The 20,982-nt window shown below is 41.7% G+C and overlaps 1 protein-coding gene across 1 annotated transcript in view; it reads left to right on the plus strand.

Annotated features, from left to right (window-relative positions):
* The window catches only part of celsr3 (cadherin, EGF LAG seven-pass G-type receptor 3), a 94,208-nt gene that overhangs the window by 25,995 nt on the left and 47,231 nt on the right, over positions 1–20,982 (plus strand). The window contains exons 4-8 of the mRNA XM_076093448.1: positions 12,943–13,165; positions 16,204–16,319; positions 17,094–17,182; positions 17,399–17,413; positions 17,829–17,986. Of these exons, the coding sequence (XP_075949563.1) occupies positions 12,943–13,165; positions 16,204–16,319; positions 17,094–17,182; positions 17,399–17,413; positions 17,829–17,986 (601 nt within the window). The remainder of the gene's footprint in view (positions 1–12,942; positions 13,166–16,203; positions 16,320–17,093; positions 17,183–17,398; positions 17,414–17,828; positions 17,987–20,982) is intronic.

Here is a 20,982-nt window from a genome sequence, read left to right on the forward strand (position 1 = left end):
ATGACTTTGTGCTGCTGTGGCAAAAGGTGAGGTCATGGAAAATTGCTCCAATTTAGCTGATTTTGTTGGTTCTTTATGGATATGTGTGTCTTTGCACTTATAAGATACACATGAAGTGTGTTTGTGTGAGGTAGGGGTGGTGGTATGGACATGTTGATTATGAATAGTAGTGCTAGAATGTTCACTTATGTTTGTTTAATTAAAGCAAGTGGAGAATAAACCTAATTTCTTTCCATCCATCTTTTATTTTTGGAAATATCTTAAGCAATTTACCTAATGCTAATGCCCTAAAATAAATAGAAATCACCCACATCTAACTGGAAATGTCCTTGATCTTGATCACTCTTTTTAGCCAACTTGATGTTTTTGTCTACATGTTATTGGTTTCACCGATTAACCTTTCCAGTGCACCTGCTTTAATAAAACAGTAGTTAAGAGTCCAATTAGCTCGTAAGACCTACTTATATTTAAAGGGGACAGCTATTTACAGTTAAAACTCAACTGTAACCATTCGATGTGATGCACTGAACCAGATCATAGCTTTAAGCTAACTCAGGTTAAAGCAAAGAGAACTCAATAACAACAGTACAAGTTAAAAAAGAGTATAAAGTTATACAAGAAAGAACACACAAGACTACACAATAGCACATCCCAATATGTATGTTTGCCAGATAAAAGCCAGTCAATAAAGTAAGATAGAATTCAATGTCAGTGAGTACAGAGCTGAGTTTTAACAGACCTTTGAAGTTGGTTTTGAAAGTGCTGATGAAGCTGCAGCTCCTCACATCCTCAGGCAGGGTGTTCCCCTGATTTGTGGCCTTTACAGAAAATGCTGATCGCCCAATTAATAACATAAACCAGGTCCTCATATGTATTCTATAATTTGGCACTGTTTACACCGCAATGCTTGAATTTGATGGATAGGACAGAGAGTAGTGTGTTTATTTGTGTGTTTGTTGTGTCTTGGTGTAGTCTTTAACTCCAGACTGATAAACCAAAACTGACTGTCTGTGTCTTTGTTCATGTCCCATGTCGGCTTCCTTTTTGATCCACTCTGTTTTAACTCTGTTGTCGTGTTGAGCTGAACAACATGAAACCACACACTCTGCCGCCTGGGAGAGCTCCCCCCACTCAGCTCTCTACCTGTGACTTTGTCTTCTACACACACACACACACACACACACACACACAGCACCACCACCACTTCTGCCACCATAAACCCCTCTCTCTTTTTTACTGTCGCCAAACTAATTTGTTTCCTCTCTCACACACACACACACACACACATACACACACACACACACACACACACACACACACACACACACACACACACACACACATTTTGTTCTTTCTTACCTTTCCCAAACTCTCGACTAATTCCCTCTCTCTCTTTCACTCCCTCTCTGCCTCCCCTTCATACTGCTACATTGCCTCAGTCTTCGAGCCATTGACTAGACTGTTGAAGAGGATAGATGCTATGAATGTCAGTGTGTGTGTCAGGGGGATATTTCACATTGCCTTTTATTTCGAATCAAAGGAGAGCGGGGGGAGTGAAGCAACACTTTTCTTTCATGAGACAGAGTGTTTTCCAGCGAGATAGAGGAATGAAGAGAGAGAGGGGAAAGAAGCAAAGGAGAGCTGGAGGTAGTAATGGACAGAGAGCGAGTGGGAGGAACAGAGAAAGACAGAGAATAGAGTATGATGGAAGGAAAGCGAAAGAGACGGAGGGAGTCGGGAAAGTTTGAGAAAATGGAGAGAAAGACGGAAAGTAGGGAGAGAAGCAATGGGAAGTGAAGGGAAAGAGGAAATCACTTTTTGATTTTGGGAGACACCAGTGAAAAGTTGATAATCAAGAGAGAAACTTGTTGGGTAGGTTGACTGCAGGGGGTCCACCGCTCATGAGATCCACCGCACAGAACTTGTCTTCAAAGAAAATGTGTCACTTTTTTTTTTAAAGGTGGTTCATCCATTACTCCTGTCGTTTCCTTCTTCCAAAACAGTGATGAAGAACACCAGAAAGATGACTGATGATGTAGCTCAGCCAAAAACACAGAAGCTATCAGCACATTAGCGAGTCGTTCGAGACCGAGCTGGTTTGTAACCGGTACCAACAACATTACCTTCACTTTAAATGTCTCTCCTCTGCTGTGCTCTGTGGGTGGAGGGGTTAAGCCTCAACACAAAAGCGGAGGATATTAATGATCGTGTGAAATGTTAGCAGTGGCGCCCATACTTGTGAATATAGGGGAGACACTGGAGTATGACATGAAATGACTCAGAATACATTAAAAGCATTGTTGAAGCTCCACTTTTTAGGTTGAAAAAAACAACAAATGTGCTAAAGCTTGGATGACCAATGGTGTGGGACTGCTTGCATTTATTTCTATCTACAGCATACCACTCCGATTCACCAGACATTCACAAACCTCAAAATAGATGTCATACAGTGCACATCTTGCACCGTGTGACATGCAATGAACATGCAAGATCGCTGTCCGCTCGAGATGTGTAAGGGCCCGAGGACGGAGACAGAGCAGACAGAGAGGATAACAGATGGGGACGTAAAATCAGTGGTAATAGAAGTCGTAAAGGAGGACAGAAAATCTGTGAGAACAGGAGGGGCAGAGAAAAAAAACATAGAAAGAAAGTTAAAGATGGGACAGGAGAGAGAGTGTAAACAGCATGAGTATGAGAGATGAAGGAAAGGACGGAGAAGAGGCGAGGGAGGCGAGGGAGACGGATGAATTCACAGAGACCAACATGGAAGGAGGGCTTCAGGGGGAAAATGGGGCGAGAGACACCTGGGAGCAATGAGAGAGAGAGAGGGATGTAGGATGAGAGTGAGGGAAATCAGATGGGTTCTGGGTAGTCGGTGTTTTGCTTTCCTTGCGTAGGCGTCGGGTGTTGCGGTGTCTTGTCAACGCCCAGGGCTAGTGGGAGGAAGAGGAGGAGGAAGAGGACCAATAAACAGGGACGAATTGATTCTGCAACACACCGAAATCTCCAGACATCTCCCAACCAAGTTTGCTCTCTACCACATTCATTTTTTTTCTTCATTTTTCCATCCTACCTGCCTTCATCCTTCCTCTCATACATTGCTTTTCCCTGAAACTCTATGGATTTCTCTCTCAGGCGGGAGCTGAGCCGGGGCTTTTAAACCGAGACTGGAAACCTTCTTTTTCCTCTGAGTCAAATATATTTCTGACGCTAGAACAGAAGCCTTCAATAGACATGTGTGAGGTGTGAACAAATTTCTTTGGTGTTTCTTTACTCAAGCCAAATGTTTAGGTAAAAAAATAGTTTCATCAGCTTAAATCATAAAATTGTGAAATGAGCGGTCCATCCGATCCCCTGGAGAGTGAAGTCAGGCCTTGTTGGCTCAAGTTAATGTTTGTTAGTGAGCTGGTGGTCATCAACACTATAGAGCATAATAGAACATTGTAACTGTAGAGCACTTTATAAAAAACAAGTTACAAATTACTTCATACAAAGCAGCAAATAAAACCAACAATAATAAAAGCAAAATGAAAACCTTGGAGTTATAAGTAAGTGGACTCAGCAGGTGAAACTGGACTCTTTAAGAAGTCTCTTCACTTCTTCCACCAGACAAAAGATAAAAAACAAAGATTTCACAATGTAACCTCAGGCTAACCCGTCTCTAAACCACACGTTTAACCCTGGGATAAGAAAAGCTTGACGCTGAATGAGGGTTACAACCACTTTATACCCACGGGGTATAAACCCTGCTGTGAAGAAGGGTTAACACTACCTTTATGCTGTCAACCCCACAGAATAGTGTGCAACACTGCATCAGCAGGAGTCATATGTCGTTCAGCTGAGTACTGAATACGCAACCTTAGCCCAAGGTTTAAATGAAACTGTGAGGAACGCTTTTGTGTAACAAAACAAGAGTTAAAGTTAAAATTCTGCTTAATTCTAGTGTGAAAACCGTTATTTAACTCAAATGAACGGCTCTTTTGATATCTTGGTAATATTAACAGCGCAAACAAATCAGCCCATCATTGAATGATTCGCTATCTTATAGTGTTGTGCTGCCATTTAAAAAAAAGTATGAATTTGATCTTTTGCTGATTTCTCATAGACATACATCTGCCGCCTTAAGTATAATTCATTTAAATGGGTAAGACAGCTGTTGTGGTATTTTAAGGAGAAACCAGATATGTTGTTTTCAAACCTCAGCCAATTGAACAAATCCAGATTCCATCCAATAGATTTCCTGCGAAATGCAGCTGTTAGCGATGGACTTGTTGAGATTATACCTTTTAGACTTGAAATGATTAACCATTGCTCTTAAACGGGATTTAAATGAGGCTGTGAATCAAGTATAGTTGTCGGACAAGTGATAAAAGGAACAATTTGTATTAAATGTGGATTAATTAGCTTCTGCTGCTCTAATAAAGCTCTCTATTTCCAGGGTGCCTCACTTTAGAGTTTATCAATCGCGGGAAGCTGTAGTCACACCTCCTGCAGCTACAGTTGCTTAAACTCAGCCGAAGCGCTGCAATCTGCACTCTTTTATTCATTAGAATTAAAATAATTCTAACCTCGAGCGCTCATTTATCTCAGAAGCATGCAAAGCTTGCAGCTGAACAGTCATTAACCCGGAAAAAAGACCTGAGAAGCATAAAGAGAAGTTCCCAGCGGACAGTCAACCTTAAAGACGGAGATAACAGCAGACAGAAAGAGAGGATGTCTGATCGTTTTTACCAACTGAAAGAACACAGACTCAGAAGTGATGAAGAGAGGTGTACACTATGCAGATTACAGTGAGATATAATACGAGGGATACGCCTCGGAGAGCCGAGAGACGCAAAGAGGAGATGGGAGACAGAGAGAGAGAGAGAGAGAGAGAAGCACGGATGAAGACTAAATTAGTTTGTGAGGAGATAAAACGGTGAGCCGTGAGGAGAGAGGACACAGGTAGAAATCAAATTGCTTTGTTGTGTGAAGCAAGAGAAAGAGACGGGGAATAAATGCGGTAGGCAGAGGTGAGATTAGCTTTGGATGCGATAAAGCAGATATGCATGTTACACTCAGAAATCGAATGCAGCGGACGGGGAGGGAAACAGATCACACATGCAGAGCAAATTAGCTCGAGGTAGCTAAGACTGTGTGAGGCTTTTGAAGAGTAATGCTAGTGGCAAGTTTTAACCTTTGGGAGAAGGTGTTGACGGTTTAAAAGTTTGGAACTGAAGGGGATGGAAAGAGTAATGAGCCACCGAGAAGGAGAGAATGCAGACATTTAGTAAGTTGAGGTGAGATTGAAGTAAAATCTTTGGTTAGTGCAAGACAGAGAGAACGGAGGAACCGGGTAGACGGAGAGAATGAAGTGAGAAGTGAATTAGCTTGGGGGATGGGGAGAAGGAGTGAGGTGGGTGATGAATGCAGAGTAAGAGGCGACTAAATGATGTCTGGTGAGATAAGTTGGAAAGTATAAAGGTGGTATAGAAGGGACATGAATAAAGAACTGACTGGAATGGGGGGGAGTTTGGTGTTATCACCCACAGGGGAGCTGTAAGTGAACTTAAAAGTACATCAAAAATAGAACAACTAAAATCTGACTCAACAGTCTGCATAACTGTTTATTGTTCTCCCCGTGGTGCACACCTCGGCATTTCTGATAAAGCAGAAATAATGTTCAGCGTACTGAACACATGCCCAATGGCAGAACTGAGCTGTGAAATCACAGCTAATGGTTAAGCTAATCTGAGCTAATTATGTACTTAACTTACAGCTCCCACGTGACACCAAGAAAATTGATGTTTTGAAGCTTTATGTTCACTGTTGAACTAATATTTTTTTGCAGAAGCTACATGATTTTGACGACATATTTACATTTATTTATTTATTTATACATTTGTTTTAAGACAAATGCAATTAACCAAAGCTCTCTATTGAACAAAAGGTAAAAACAAGTCATTTCAGAATGAAGGACTCAATTGAGGAATTAATTAATCAGCCATTTATTGATAGCATATATCATAAACACAGCGTTTACGAACAATTACACAGCTAGTTATTGTAGAAATAATCACAACACAGGAGCAAAAATAATACGACAATGTACTCTCTCGAGAATTCAGCAATTTAAAGTTAGGACAAAGGAGAAAGTAATGGAAAGTCAATTCGTTTTGAATTGATAAGACACAATGTGAGGGTTGGAGACATTGGTTGATAAGACAGCAATAGTACTTAGAGTAGATGAGATTAAAATAGATGAGTGAGTTCCTAACACCCAAAACACGGCAGGCAGCAGCGAAGTGCGGCTTGCTGCAATAATTACATTTTGTAGCCAGGAGGCGGGTTTACGTGTTTCAGGCGGGAAGCGATTCTTTGTAACATGTCAACATGCCACAGACGACACAAGTCTCTCTACTGATAGGCTGCGGGTATTCTCTGGCAGCAATTTGGCGCCAAGAGTTAAACCGTTACTAAACTAAACTATCCCCAACTTGTAGTTCGGCTGCAGAATCAAAATGGCCGCAGCTTGCTAAGCTCGGAGCGGCCGCCGCAGCTCTCCGTTGACATTGCACGGCAGCTCACTGCAGGCCGCGCTTCACCGCTGCTCAGGTGAAAGTGTAAAAAATGGCATGTTATGTTATGTGACGAAAGATCACGCAAGAGATGAAGTTAAGCAAAAAAAGAAACGTTTGAAAAGACAGTTTTAGGACAGAGTGAGGGGAGTGAAGGAGGGGAGAGATGATGTATAGGATGGATTCAGAAGTCTCAGTGACATTCATTTTAGAGGTCACTAATCGAATGAATGTGTGTGTCTGTGTGTGTGTGTGTGTGTATGTGTGTGTGTGTGTGTGTGTGTGTGTGTGTGTGTGTGTGTGTGTGTGTTTGTGTGTGTGTGTGTGTGTGTTTGTGTGTGAGTAGTAGTAAAAGAGAAATAGATTAAATTACTTTGGGGAAATTAAAAAACAGTGATGTGGTGGTGTTTGTCAATGTGCGTGTGTGTGTGTGTGTGTGTGTGTGTGTGTGTGTGTGTGTGTGTGTGTGTGTGAGAGAGAGAGAGATAGAGAGAGCAAGCATGCAGGACACGCAAGGAGAGTAAATTACTTTGTGGAGAAAAAACAAAAAGCGAGTGGTGCAAACAGTCAGAGCAAGACAGCTTCGATTTTAAGGTTTAGAATGAGCTCAGATTGTGTAGGAGGAACAAACATGAGGAATTAGAGACATACATAATAGACGTGATTTGGAAATGTGCACGCTATATGAAAAAATACACTTCATGACTTGCTGAGTTGAGCGGGATCAGTGCATCAAACAGTGTGAGAGGAAGGAGGGAGGAGACTAAATTAGCTTTTGGGAGAAAAGTTACAGAATGTTACCTCAGACCCCTCTGGCGTGTTTATGGGAGATATGCATGTCATGTGAAATGCTGTGCCTGTAATATCAGTGTACTTGTGGTACTTTGGCCGCAGTGGATACTTATGCATACACACAGTCTTTGAAGAGTAATGCAATGCAATACTTTGAGTGAGCACTGTATTAGAGATGTGTTCCCGAAACATGAGCTGCAGCCTCATTTTTGCTATAGTGGAATTATAAATGGCATACGTGTTACTTAAGATAACAGTAGTATTTATGATCATGAAAGGAATGATTCTGAAGGTACATTTACTGTTTAGCAGGAGGAATCAAGTGCAGACACACAGAAACTCTTTTAACCAATAGCCAGGCAGGATTTAAGATAGGAAGTAGAATATCCCTTTGTGGACCCTGATAACAGTCATAATGATGGCAGATCATCTGTGGAGTGTTTTCAGACTTTCCTTCACATGACTGCTAAATGTTTGATGCTAAAAGAAAATGTTTAGATTTCTGATTTGCACTTTGTTGAGATTTACATGCAAGATGAGCTTTGGTTGAAACTGGACATTCCAAGTTTGGAATTTAAAGCGAGAAAAAATTTCAACTTTGTAGTTGAAAAATAGGAATATAAAATGAGAGCGAGGAAATGCAACGAGTGGCAAAAGAATAAAGAGAGAAAGAAAGAAAGGCTGCAGGGCTAAAAATAATCAAATGGTGAATTCTTATCAATATCTAAGATCTGATCTTTTGAAAAACGACGACAAAAGAAGCAAAAGAGGATTGTGAGGGAGGTCGAGGCAGAGGAAAGTGTAAAATGGGGTAAAGAGCACATCAAGAATTGGGAAAGAGGGAGCAGAAGGGAAAACAGGGTTGAGAGTCTATGAGGCTAAAAAAGAGACTTGTATGGAAGAGAAGCAAAAATGAAACAGCTATACAGAAAGGAAACTGAGCAGAGAGGGGATAGGACAGAGGAACGCAAGGGACTAGAAAAATGTGTTGGAGATTGAAATACATGACAGAATGCAAAAACTAGAAAGAGACTAAACTGGAAAGAGAAAATAACCAAAAGAGGAGTCAAATAAAAGGGCTGCAGTGGGAGAGGAGTGGAGAGGAGGGAGAAGAAGAAAAGGAACCAAATGAAAGAAAAGGTTGAAACAAAGTGGCACGGACAAGCAAATAGCATTGAAAAACATATCAAAGACGCCAGAAGGAAGAAGAGTGGAGAAAAGTCAGCGAAGAAAGAGGAGGAGAGAGACTGTGTATGAGGGAGGCGGTATAAAAAGTTCAAATAAAAGTTAATAAGTAAAGAACTAACAAATATAAATCCATTCACTGCATCACGCTCAAATGAATAGATTGAGTTTTTGGTGCAATTCAGCAGCATTTAAAGCTGTAATCTACTCCTGAATCAAATACATTAAACTCTAAATCAGTAGAGCCCTTAAAGGCACTTTTTCTCGTGGGGGTGTAGACGAAAAAAAAAAAAAAAAGCACCAGAAAACGGGAGCGAGACCTAGCGAGGAAGGAAAAGAGGGAAGCAACTGCGAGTGGAGTGGCCTCTAGGGATCTCCCATGTGTTGGGGTGGAGGAGGAGGGGTGATGGGGTGGGTTGGGCGGAGCGAACTAAGATGCCGGGGGGCGGGGGGAGAAGAATACTGGCTTTGATGAATAAAACATCCGCGAGAATGAAGGGGTGGTGTGAATGCATTAAGCCGCTCATACAATATGAAGACTGGATGAAAAGAAAGAATGATATGGAAGGAGAGGAAGGAGATATAGGAACAGTAAAGTGTGGAGCCTTTTATATAGAGAAGTCGGTGGGGGGGGGGGGGGGTAGAAAAGGAAGGATGGATGGAGGGGTGAATGGAAAGAGCAGTCTCCTTTTCAACAAGTACAAGTGCGAACAGAAATAGTCAGAAGTTTTCTGTGTGTGTGTGTGTGTGTGTGTTTCCTATCACTGCTGATCAGTCTTAAGTGCCTCGGTGAAGTGGACGCCTTCTCATCGTTGAGTCAGTCTGAGATCAAGTCTGCTCTGCTCTATTTCTTCTAATTACTGCGTGTATGTTTTTTTCTCTGCCGTTTTTGAAGCCGTCTCTGTGCAAATATCGTGTTTCTTTCTTTTTCTGTCTGTCTCTCAAATTTATTTCCTGCCAGTCTGTCAACCTGTGCGCAACCAGGCCTGCATAATGAAGCAACGTGTGTTTAAGTCTTACCACACGCATAATTCATGAGCATTAATGTCTATTTATTTATTTTTATATTAATGAGAGGGGCTGTACGGATGAGTAGGCGCAACAGACAAAGGCAGGGAAATTGCGCCGTGTTAAGAGTGCATATGTGTGTGTTTCCCTATTTAATTGGTTCCCTGTTGTGTGCATTTACATTAAGGTATATGTTTAATGTGGGATGATGAGAGAAAGCTAAACAAGGACAGATGTGATCATTTCAATGTCCTTGGGCTATTGTTAGCTGAGCTGGGTGTGTGACCGGGTGTGTGACCGGGTGTGTCTGTGTGTGTGTGTGTGTGTGTGTGTGTCCTCGGGGTGATTTAGTGGTGTGAAAGCGTATGTCTCTCAGCCGATGTCTGGCAGATATCAGCTGCCCGGTGGACGTGGTGAAATGGAGTGGTGAAGAGCAAGATTGACAAATGAATAAACTGTTATAAAGTGAACAACTGATTGATGTAAAGGGAAGGAGAAAAACAATAACATTGATCAGGACAATAATGCTGCTCAAGCACATAAAATGAAAGCACCGAGCAATCAGCCAGTAAAGATTTTGTGCAGTGACACGCTTGTGAGCGCTGAACAGTGAGTACACTAATGAAAAAGAGCTTCCCTTGCTCGCTGTCTTCAAAGCTGATCACTTTCAGTTTTGTCAGTTTGCATCTCTGACACGGAGGAGGAGAGACGGACGGTAATCCAAGTAATTTATACCTTTTGATTCAAGCTGATACAAGCTACAAGCTCTAAATGTTTCACCGCTTGATGCATCGTACCGTGGGGTTCAGTTTGTGTTGTATGTGTCACAGATAGTCAGCATCAGTGTGAGCTTTTCCCTGTGTGTGTGGATGACTCGTGCATTTATATGTGTGTGGTCATGACTTGCCCTCAGGTGAATGTGTGTGTGTGTGTGTGTGTTTGTGGCTGTGTTTTGTCTGTGTGAGAGAGATTGTCCGTGTGTGTCTGCGTCTTGTGTACGTCAGATTATATTTGTGTACAAACGAACATGAGGAAAGGTGAAGGCTTCTATTGACTTACAACAGCAGTACTGTTTGTCATCTGCATGTGTGACTCGTACGAATGTGTGTGTGTGTGTGTGTGTGTGTGTGTGTGTGTGTGTGTGTGTGTGTGTGTGTGTGTGTGTGTGTGTGTGGCTATTAGGATGTGAGGACCCTGCCCGTGGGTATTTTGGCAGCTAAATGCAGCACAAACAAAGTGCCAACAGAGACAGCTACATGATAAAAACCCCCGACAGCCTCGAGGGTTCGGGCAATGATCTGTGTGTGTGTGTGTGTGTGTGTGTGTGTGTGTGTGTGTGTGTGTGTGTGTGTGTGTGTGTGTGTGTGTGTGTGTGTGTGAGAAAGAGAAAGAAGAAGAAGAAGAAGAAGAAGAAGAAGGGAAATATGAGAGGAAGACTGAATATGCGTTTGTCTTTGTTTAAAGAAAGAAAAACTCTGTATTGCATCTATTATTAATGTGTGCGCATTTTGGCTTGTTTATTTGTTATTTTACTGTTGTGCTTATGTGTGTGGGTGTGCCAGCAGGTTCTACAATGGGCCCTTAAGGAGCCATCTGTCTTTAGGCTACTTTCAGACCCTGTCTGCTCTGTTTATGTGGCGGGCGCTGGGTGTGTTCATGTGTGCGGCTGCTAAATGTCAGACATTGTGTGTGTCCAAATATGCTCGAGGAAAGGTGAGAACCAAAAGGGAAAGAGCGAACGTCTACTCCTACATACCTTTTGATTGTGTGTACATGTGTGTGTATTTGTGTGTGTTGCGTGGGTGTTTCTGCCTCTCGAGACACTACAGACTGGCGCTTGTTTGACTGGCAGCCAAATCTGTGTTTATTCTCGTCTGTAGATTTGTTTGTGTTGTTTTATTTTTTTAGAATCACAGTCGGCAGGAAAATACCTTCCCCCCCCCCCTTTTCCTGCATACACACACTTTCAAATACTGTACACTGAGTACTTTTTTTTCAGCTCTAATTTAGTTGTAGTTTATATTCTGTGTTCGTTTGAGGGGCGGTAAAGGTTAGTCCTCTATAGCTGCTGCTCTTACTCCTGCTCCTCAGGAATCAGCACCCTGCTGCTTCCACCGTTTAATCAAGCACTCGTTTACATCTAGAGCGTCACGGCCACGGCAGTTGACTGCCTGAAAGAAAAGCCAGCAGCGCTCTGTTAAACTGTTGACACGGAGAGAGAACCACAGCTTTATAGATTGGGGCAATTCCAAGGCCCTCGTGTAAAGTATCCTCTCAAGTGACGCGACACAACCTGTAGAGGTCTGGTGGATAGCTGATTGCATTACTGAATGTATAGCCTCCATTTCAAAATAACTGAAAAGACATGGTCCACTTCTCTGCTGTTTGTTTGTAGGTGTGCATTGCCTATTCCACAATGCTCTTTGGGAACAAATTGAATAGCTCCTTTTTCTTGAGGGTCTTCTTTTTTTGGGTTCTTTCAGGGTTTGACTCAATTATCATATAAATTCAGCAGTTAACACAATTAAGCTCAGCTGTTGTCGAGCTAACTTCACTTGAGCTAGCACAGAAGTTATCAGCCTTAAGTCTGAAAGTAGGTCTATGCTGTGTTGGTTGGTTTAGGATAGAGTTTTGAACTTTTCTTGATTTCATAATATTCAGCCACGATGGAGGGATAAGGGTTATGGGAGTCATGTAGACATGTAGATCGGTGCGTGGCTGAAGTTTTAGTTTGGCAGTGGCAGTGTTTTCCGAGTAAGCAATGCAAGAGATTGGAGAAATGAAATACCTTGATAAAGAAGAGAGTTTTAACCCTCATGAAAAACACTCAAAATAACTTAATACGTTGTATCAGGGAAGACAAAAATGTTTCCCCATATACGTGTGATATATACACTTCTTCTAAGTTAACTAAAAGTATGTCATGCTTGTAGCGAAATGAATCAAGCATTAAAATCACGACAATATTTTAGCTCAACCATAATTCAAATTCAGCGTGTACACCTCGGGATCGTGAGTGAGATTTAAAGTAAAGCACTGAGGGGTTGAGCAGTGCTCGGTTGCACGTGTTTGATGGACCGCCAATGAGTGAAGTGAGGTCAGAGCTTATGAAAGCTAATTACCTGAAGTCTCACTGGAAAAAGCAACGAAATGGCAAAAGCTGTCCAGACACTGATGGGAAAATTGTAAATCCTTTTACGTTGATACAATAAAGGATGCTGGAAATGTGATATCCATACGTGTATCCGTACGTTAATCTGTTGCATCATATCCTACGACTGTGATGAAACCATGTGGTTTTTGAAATGTGTGTGAAACTTTACTTTCCAGTGTCGTTGCAATTCCCGCTGAGGTTCAACACAGGACGACACAATAAGTTATTTTCACTGTGAATCCCCAGGTGACCGGTGTGAGTTTGACCGGCGGCAGGGCAGGTGCGTGCCGGGTTTGTGCCGAAACGGAGGGACGTGTCGGGAGCTTTCAGGCGGTGGATTCCGCTGCGAGTGTCCCGCAGGAGGCTACGAGCGTCCATACTGCACAGTCACCGCCCGGTCCTTCCCGCCAAAGTCCTTCGCCATGTTCCGGGGCCTCAGACAGAGATTTCACCTGTCCATCTCGTTAACGTGAGTAGATTGAGCGGATCGGTATTTGTTGTTTTGTTGCTATCTTCCTTGCTTCCTTTCTTTCAGCTTCCATCTCTCGCCATCCGGCTGCACTCAGACAGAGATCCATAACGACTCCTCTTTGGTTCTCAGTTATCTTCCTCTCACGGAGTCTCTCTTCTCGTTGCTTTAATCTATTTATTTCATCTCCGCCATCGATCTTATTATTCATGGCTTCTCTCTCTGCTGGCTCCACTTCCCTCTCCAGTAAGAAGTGCGGTTTCTCCTCTCTCTCCTCTTTCATCCATCAATTTGCTGGTTTCAGTAACATCTCCTTTGCCTTCTCTCTTCTTATCTTACATCTTATCACCCCTGTGCGCTCCTCTTTCAGTCTCTTCGGTTTCAGCAAAGGCTCTAAAGGCAAATGCTGCATTTCTGGTGACCCTGTGCTCTTTCTGTGAAGGGCTCAGCGCTCTCAGGGTTATAAGAAAAATAATCTCCCAGTTACCAATTTAGACCAAAAATTGGCTGCAGCTTTTTCCAATTAAAATACATAATTGAAGGGATTGATTTGTACAATTCTGGCAGTTTGCTCTCAGACCTTTTGTCAAGGCTTTTAACATTCTCAGAGCATTTGATCATCTGAGAGTGCTGACCTACATGTAACCTGTAGAGACACGTGAGTGAGACACGTGGTGCATGCATGTCTTTTAAAGTTGGTGCACTACCTAGCCACCAGTTGGTAGATTTTGCGAGCATCAACACGTTTCCTCAGAAGTCAGTGATCGTCTCTCACTTGAGGTCCTTTAGTCTTTGTCCTGCTCGCCCACCACCATCGTTTCCCTGCTGCTCCTCCGCCTCTCAACACATGAGTGGTTGTCTATGGGAGATCTGAAGTGGTCCTTAAGAGTGGTCAGCCAGGGTTATGCGTTGGTTTCCACGGGTGATGTCGTCTAATGATTGTTGCTAAGGTGACATTGCCCATGGGGTTGTTGCTAGGCTGATGATGCCTCCCACCATAGACTGGTTGCTATGAGACTGGTCATGATGTTATTGCCAAATGAGGTTCTGTGCATTGTTGGGGCTTAACGGCACTACAGGGGAATTGTTTCATTTATTTATGACCACCAGTTGGGCAGTGATGGTAAGTCAAGCAATGAAGTGTGATGTTACTTTATGAGCATTTTTTATTTTTCTTAAATTTTTGCAATGTTGGCAGTTTAGTTAAAATTCCCAAACTGTGAAGAAAGTAATGTTCTTTTTTCCAATTAATTTTCCAATTAAGGACAAGGCTGTTGTTGAACAGGTGCTATAGAAATGGTCTATTTTAACTGTGTCCTGCTCCGTCAGTCAAACACATTGAGCTTCAACCTTAGTCTACAGCAGCAACTATAATTTCAGTGCCTTGCTCTGAGGCACCACATAGAATTTCCCTTTTGAGTGAAATCGTTGATCTTATTCCTATTGTTGTCGGGCAAAGTTATCTGATGGGGACTGATTCAGGAGTGTCCAGCCGTACAGTAGATACGCAGTCTGTGAGTCGTCTTCCACTGACGTCAGTTGCTGCCAGCTTCACTCCTTTTCAGCTTCACTCCTTTTCAGCTTCACTCCTTTTCAGCTTCACTCCTTTTCACATCAGGTTCTAAACAGAACTCAAACATTATTCACGTCACTCTGTTTCTCCCACAGCATTTCATTTCACCCCCGCAAAAATACTTCCTTTTTCTTATTGTTCACCCAAAAGCTGCTTCAGACGTTTTTGTAGTAACTCTTCTTCAGAAAGTATGATGGGTAAGATGGCTTTGTTTGGGCCGTGACAGTATAGATACGTGTCCTTACTGCAGAGTTATAGTGTTTGCCAATCAGGTGGGGCAGAATGCGTGAATGAGGGTGCTGCAGCTATGTTTGAAGTTGTCTGTAGCTGCTGAGCTGAAATAATTGGAGAAATAAAAAATGTAATGCCTGTATGATATGCCTTCATGAGGTTTATTGCTTTGAAGAGTCATATAGTAAATATATGGTATTTGTTCTTTTCATTAAATGCAGTTCTTTGGTCTTTCAAATAATCAATTTCACAAACAACAAATATGCCTTTTATTTATGCTTTCATCCTTTCTGCATCTTTACTTCACTGACTCCACTCACAGCCTCCATTTACTCAGGTCAGGTTACTCTATTTTTAAATGATTTCTGCTGGCTTGAAGACAGTACATCTGCACGCTATACGATAGGACCATGCCATGGTGCTGTTAGTATTGCAGCAGAGCTATGCAAACAGGACACATGTCCGCTATTGAATAACCCTGGGTTTATTTGTTCTTCTCCGCGGTACATTTGTATTGCAGTAAGCGCATCTATCGTTACAGTCACAGTGATCTCTGGTGGATGTTCAAGCCAAGGATGTGCAATGTAGTTAATAAGTAAGAATAAGGAGAAAGTAATGTTGTTGTTCAAGAACTTGAGTATAAGCCACCAGTAAGACATTTATTTTGAAAACACTTTAAGATGAAATCAATGGAATTTTTTTTTGCAGTGGGAATCTTTCTGCATCTTGTTACCAGGAGGGAAGATTTGTTATCAGTGCTGTAGTATCAAAAAAAAAAAAAAAACAGTTATTTTGATCATGACGGGTTAACATGGCAGCCTTGGCCTCAGCACGTCCCCTTGGCCTTGCTATGGAAAATAGACGGAGCAGCTGGAGGGAATGGATTCTGCAGCAACATGGTTTAAAACTGTAGAACAGTTTGAATACTATTCATTCTCCCATTCTAAGTGTATGAGGAGGCTTGCAGGAGTTGTTTTTGTTTTGCCTTGTGAAATTAGGTGTTGTATGGCGGACAGTTTCAGGACAAGCGTTGCATTAACCAAGCCAGAGTCTCATCTGAAAATGTATGCATGTGTCATACAGAATTACTTGATTTATTTGAACTCTATATTTTCAGGATACAAACATGTCAAATATACCGTAGAAATATAATGACACTCATACATTGCACGCACACTATATTCATTAATAAACGTATTATGGACGTGGGTTTCTGTTTGTGTGCATTTTCTAGTTTTGCCACCCTGGAGAACAGTGGTCTTCTCTTCTATAACGGACGCTTCAATGAGAAACACGACTTCATCGCCTTGGAGATCCAAGAAGGACAAGTGGTGCTCAAATATTCCACAGGTACTAAATATCGTTATGTGTGAGTGTGCTTTTGTACTCTAGTGTTTCCCTATTTATAAGCATTGTATATTCCCACGGGGAAAGAGAGATGTAGTTTTGTTCTCAAAGGTCATTAAGGGATTTATTAAGGTGTAGGATTAGATGATGAGATTAGGATACAGATTATAGTTAAATATGGAGGTTTTACACAGTATTGGGGGTCAGACAAGCAGTAAATTCCAGACAAAGTCAAATTTGGTGCGGTGAGAAAACCCTACTATGACTCACTGTGATGTGAGGTCTTTTACACACTGCAGACATGGAGAACCACCACCACCATTTAACATGTTTTTTTTTAATAATTATGTTTATCATAGCAAGTGACGCTGATCCCTCAATCTGTACTACATACGACATCCTGTGTCTGAAAACCCTTTTACTGGGAGAAATGAAGGAGAAACCTGACGGAGAGCAGCAGAGGAGGATGGACAGAAGTGCAATAGATGTGTACAGAATGAACAACATATTAGAGTTACATATATTGTGTATATCTTTGGTACATGCACATGTACAGCTGGGAATGAAAGGATATAGAAGAGAGATTAGCATAATATTGTACGTTGTAACAGTTAATGTACAGTGTTTTATGAACAGAGGCATGTAAAAACAAATAACAGGAAGTAAACTAAAGCAACAAGTTGATTAGGATAATGATCTAGTAATAATTCGTCCTGTACCTATGTATTTTTACTACCTGCTGATGTTTCAACACAAACTCCATCTGTCTGCCTTCAGGTGAATCGTCCACTCAGGTGAGTCCCTTCCTGCCTGGCGGTGTGAGCGATGGAAACTGGCATACTGTTCACATACACTACTACAACAAGGTGCGTTTACATCTTAACATTTTACTGATGGTTATTTGTGCTGTACTCCTGATGCGAATAGTTTCTGAGCCTTCGTGCCGACAAAAGCACTTTGAAGTGAGATGAAGCGTTTGTGTGTGGACGCTGTTATGAGGGCGTTTGCTTGTCACCATTTCATTCACGCACATTCGCCGCACATCTCCTTTAATTTTATTCATGTTCTTTAATTTTCCTCAGCCAGCTACACGCTATGTGAGTATGAGTGTGTGTCAGGGTGCACATACACTTTTCTTCTTCCTCTGTTTCCCTTTCCTTCCTCTGTTCCTTCCTCTGTTCCTTCCTCTGTCTTTCTTTCATTCACCAGCAGACAGTAGGTGAAGAGTGAATGTGTCTGTCTACTTTTACTCCATTATTTTCCCACCCAAACACAGTGTCTGTTGTTTCTCCTCTTACTAACTCAAGTTTTTCCCTTTTCCTTCTAACGCGCTGTACAGTAGCAGTGTAGACACTGAATACAGTCTGATGTGTTTTAACTGTTATATTGTAGTGTATGACTGCAGTGATATAAACTGTAGATTTAGCCAATGATGTAGTATTTCTTGCATGTTGTCGGTTGTCTTGGTCTCTGTTTTCAATCTTGTGCGTGTGTGTGTGTGTGTGTGTTCAGCCCAAGCGCAGCATGAGTGGCGAGGCCCAGGGTCCGTCAGATGAGAAGATCGCTGTTGTGAGCGTTGACGACTGTGACACGGCGTTGTCGCTTCGCTTTGGTACACAGCTCGGAAATTACAGCTGTGCAGCGCAGGGCAAACAGACCAGCAGCAAGAAGTGAGTTCATTTATTTATTTATTTTCAGCTCTCCGTCTTTTTGTTTCTGTATTCAAACTAGCTGTTTCTTTAAATTTGTTGACTTGAAGGCATCCGAAAGATGACCCCCAACAATAAGGTCATGCCTCAAAAATGATATCAATGTATCTGGTCCTAAAATAATCCATTTACAGTTGCAGTCAGAGCATGTCTTGGAAATGTCAAACGTCAAATATGACCTGCAGCATGTACACTGTAGATCCTGGAATATATATGCAAGAGTGAACAAGTGAACAATACTAGTTACGACATGTTAAATAATCTGCAGGATCTACTGTGTGTGAATATAATAAATATATGGCATTGTTTCAGATATTGGTGCATTGGCCATATTACCTGTTCATTAGGAAAATGATATTCAATTGACCTAATGTAGCCAGTAGGACGAGTTGTTCGTAGTCGACAGAATATTCAAAACACATTACTGTGTAAAATGTAACATGCATATACAGTATATACTTCCTTTATAATGACATTAGAACATTGACTTTCCATCATTTAAGAAATCAAAGGCAGTGTTATACTGTGTAAAATACACATATGTATATCTGTAGGATAGCACAATCTTGTGTGTCATAGCTATCATAGCACTTTGTGTAGAATTCATCATATAATTAAATTCCACTGTCTCATGTTTGACATTTATGAAATAATGATGAAATATTCAGCTAAGTTCTTCCATCTCCTACTTGCAGCAAAGCAACTGACTGACTCTGAATAGTCACTGACCCTGAGCTGTGGGTGGTGTTTGCACAGGATGTGCCAGCTTCTTTGCAAAGACAACTTTCATTAAACATCATCTGTGACTGATTGGAGGCTTAGCAGACATTCAAAGGCAGTTTCCACTAAGTAGAAAACCAATTAAGGTGGCCAGTGTGTGTGTGTGTGTGTGTGTGTGTGTGTGTGTATGGCAGCACGCCGGCCAGCTGGCAGGTGTTGGTACGTAGGCTGCTAGATTACAGGTATTAAAAGGTAGATAATGTTGAGTGATTAGTGGAAGCATTACTATATTAAGAAATGTGGGCTTTGATGACAAATCCTGTCAGCCAATCAGAATGCTTGGATCGTTTGAAACTATTTGTTGACAGGTTTCCCATTTACAAACATTTGAAGATGTGCACACGGCATTGTAAAACATGTTGGTGTAGTGTCATTATAGTTTGTATATGGGCATTTATTGCATTTAGAAACTTACCTTTAATATCTTATGATACCTTATGTCCCTTTGGTATGTATTTTAATATAAAATATTAGTTTCATTATTTACCTTTTTTTCCTTGTAAAAATACAATACATTTAAATGTTAAAAAATAAATGAAACAATTTATTGTAAAAAGGTCAAATACATTTTTAGACGTACATTTGTATTCACTCAATCTCACATTTCCATAACTATGTATTATTGATCATTTATTCCTCTGTCTTGGAAGGACTAAGTAGCTCCTCGTGTAGATCTCACGATGAGCTCTATTTGCCATTTTGCTTTCTACCCAAGATGACATATATTATACACAATATATGTATAATAGACAATTATACATATATTGTGTCATCTTGGGAATCAGTTGCTTGTTATTGCGTAATAATGAATAAATATTGACATGGAACAAAGAGAAAGATCTGATCAAACTGTCAGTGTTCATGTGGCCAATTCTCTTAAAAACTAGTTTTAAACACTCAGCTTCACAGATTCAGAATGTCACAGATTAATGCAGGTTTGAGCAGTATGACCGGTTAAACTCCTGCTAAAACCTTCACAGAGACTGTTGCTTTTGGAAAGGATTTTAGTTTTTTTGTCAGATCGGGGTGACGAGGTGACTGTAGGAGAACACTATGGGGACCTGAGGGTTTAATGAGGCACGACTTGTTTGACTTATTCATACGCTGTCATGTCTGTCTGCACATCTCCGATGGTCTTGTTACTCGTCGGCTCGTCCTGTGTAGTGCTAATGTTCATTCCTTCTCATCAGTCCCTGCTCGTCTCACTCCTTCTCCGCCTCGTGCCCACTCTGTCTCTCTTTTGTACGACCAAAACATTCAAGTTGACAGTTTTAAATCCGCTCCGTTGCTTTTTAAGTGTCCTCTTCTTTTTTGACCTTGTCAAAGTGTCCTAGTCTACTTGTGGTGCGCGTCTACCCAACTGAACGTCTACGTGTACGTCGCCAACAAGTGCGTTATTCACACATGCACTCAAAAAAGCAGCCTGTCACAGCGCTGATGTCTGGCCTTGCCTCTGTAAGCTGTAATCAAGTTAGCTGTGTTCTGTCAGCGCTAAGTGAGGCTGAGAGAAGAGAAGACGGATCAAAGAAGGAGGCCTAAACCTAACGCTTCGACACTCTTTCTCTGCTCCTTCTCCATTAACAGCTCGCCCTCGTCTTACACTGTCTCCACATCCTCCTCTAATGACGCTCTCTGTTGATATTTGCTGTAACTTCGCACTTAATCTCATGTTTGTTTGACTCCGGCACCTTTTGTCTCTCTGGGTTCGCTCATATTTCCCTGCAGTTATTGAAAAAAAAAACTCAGCTCGAAAGCATAACGCTCTCAAAAGGACAAAACAACTGTTACTGTCTCTTCATTTTTTTCCAGCTCATGCAGTCCCTTAGGTGTTATTTGCTCCCCCCTCCATCGTCCTCTTTACATTACCCCCGTTTCTTTTCCTCCACCAGTCTTCCATCTGTCTTGTCATCAACCCTTTACGCTTTATCTCTCTTGATATTTGCTGTTACTCACACTTAATCTCTTTTTTGTTCATCTGCCACCCCGGCTGTCTCCGCTGTTTTTCGTCTCCTTTTTATGCCTGCGACTTTGGTAGTTGTTGACGTCCCCTAACAGCCCCCCCCCCCCCCCCTTTTCTACCTCCTTTGCTGGCTCCTGTCTCCCCCTGCCTTGTCATACACCTCTACCTCTTCTCTCCTGATGTTTGCTGTATCTTATATTTAAGCTCCTGTTAGATC

This window comes from Anarhichas minor, unplaced genomic scaffold, assembly GCF_050575085.1.
Source record: "Anarhichas minor isolate MPS153535 unplaced genomic scaffold, ASM5057508v1 ptg000003l, whole genome shotgun sequence".
In the NCBI taxonomy this organism is placed as follows: domain Eukaryota; kingdom Metazoa; phylum Chordata; class Actinopteri; order Perciformes; family Anarhichadidae; genus Anarhichas; species Anarhichas minor.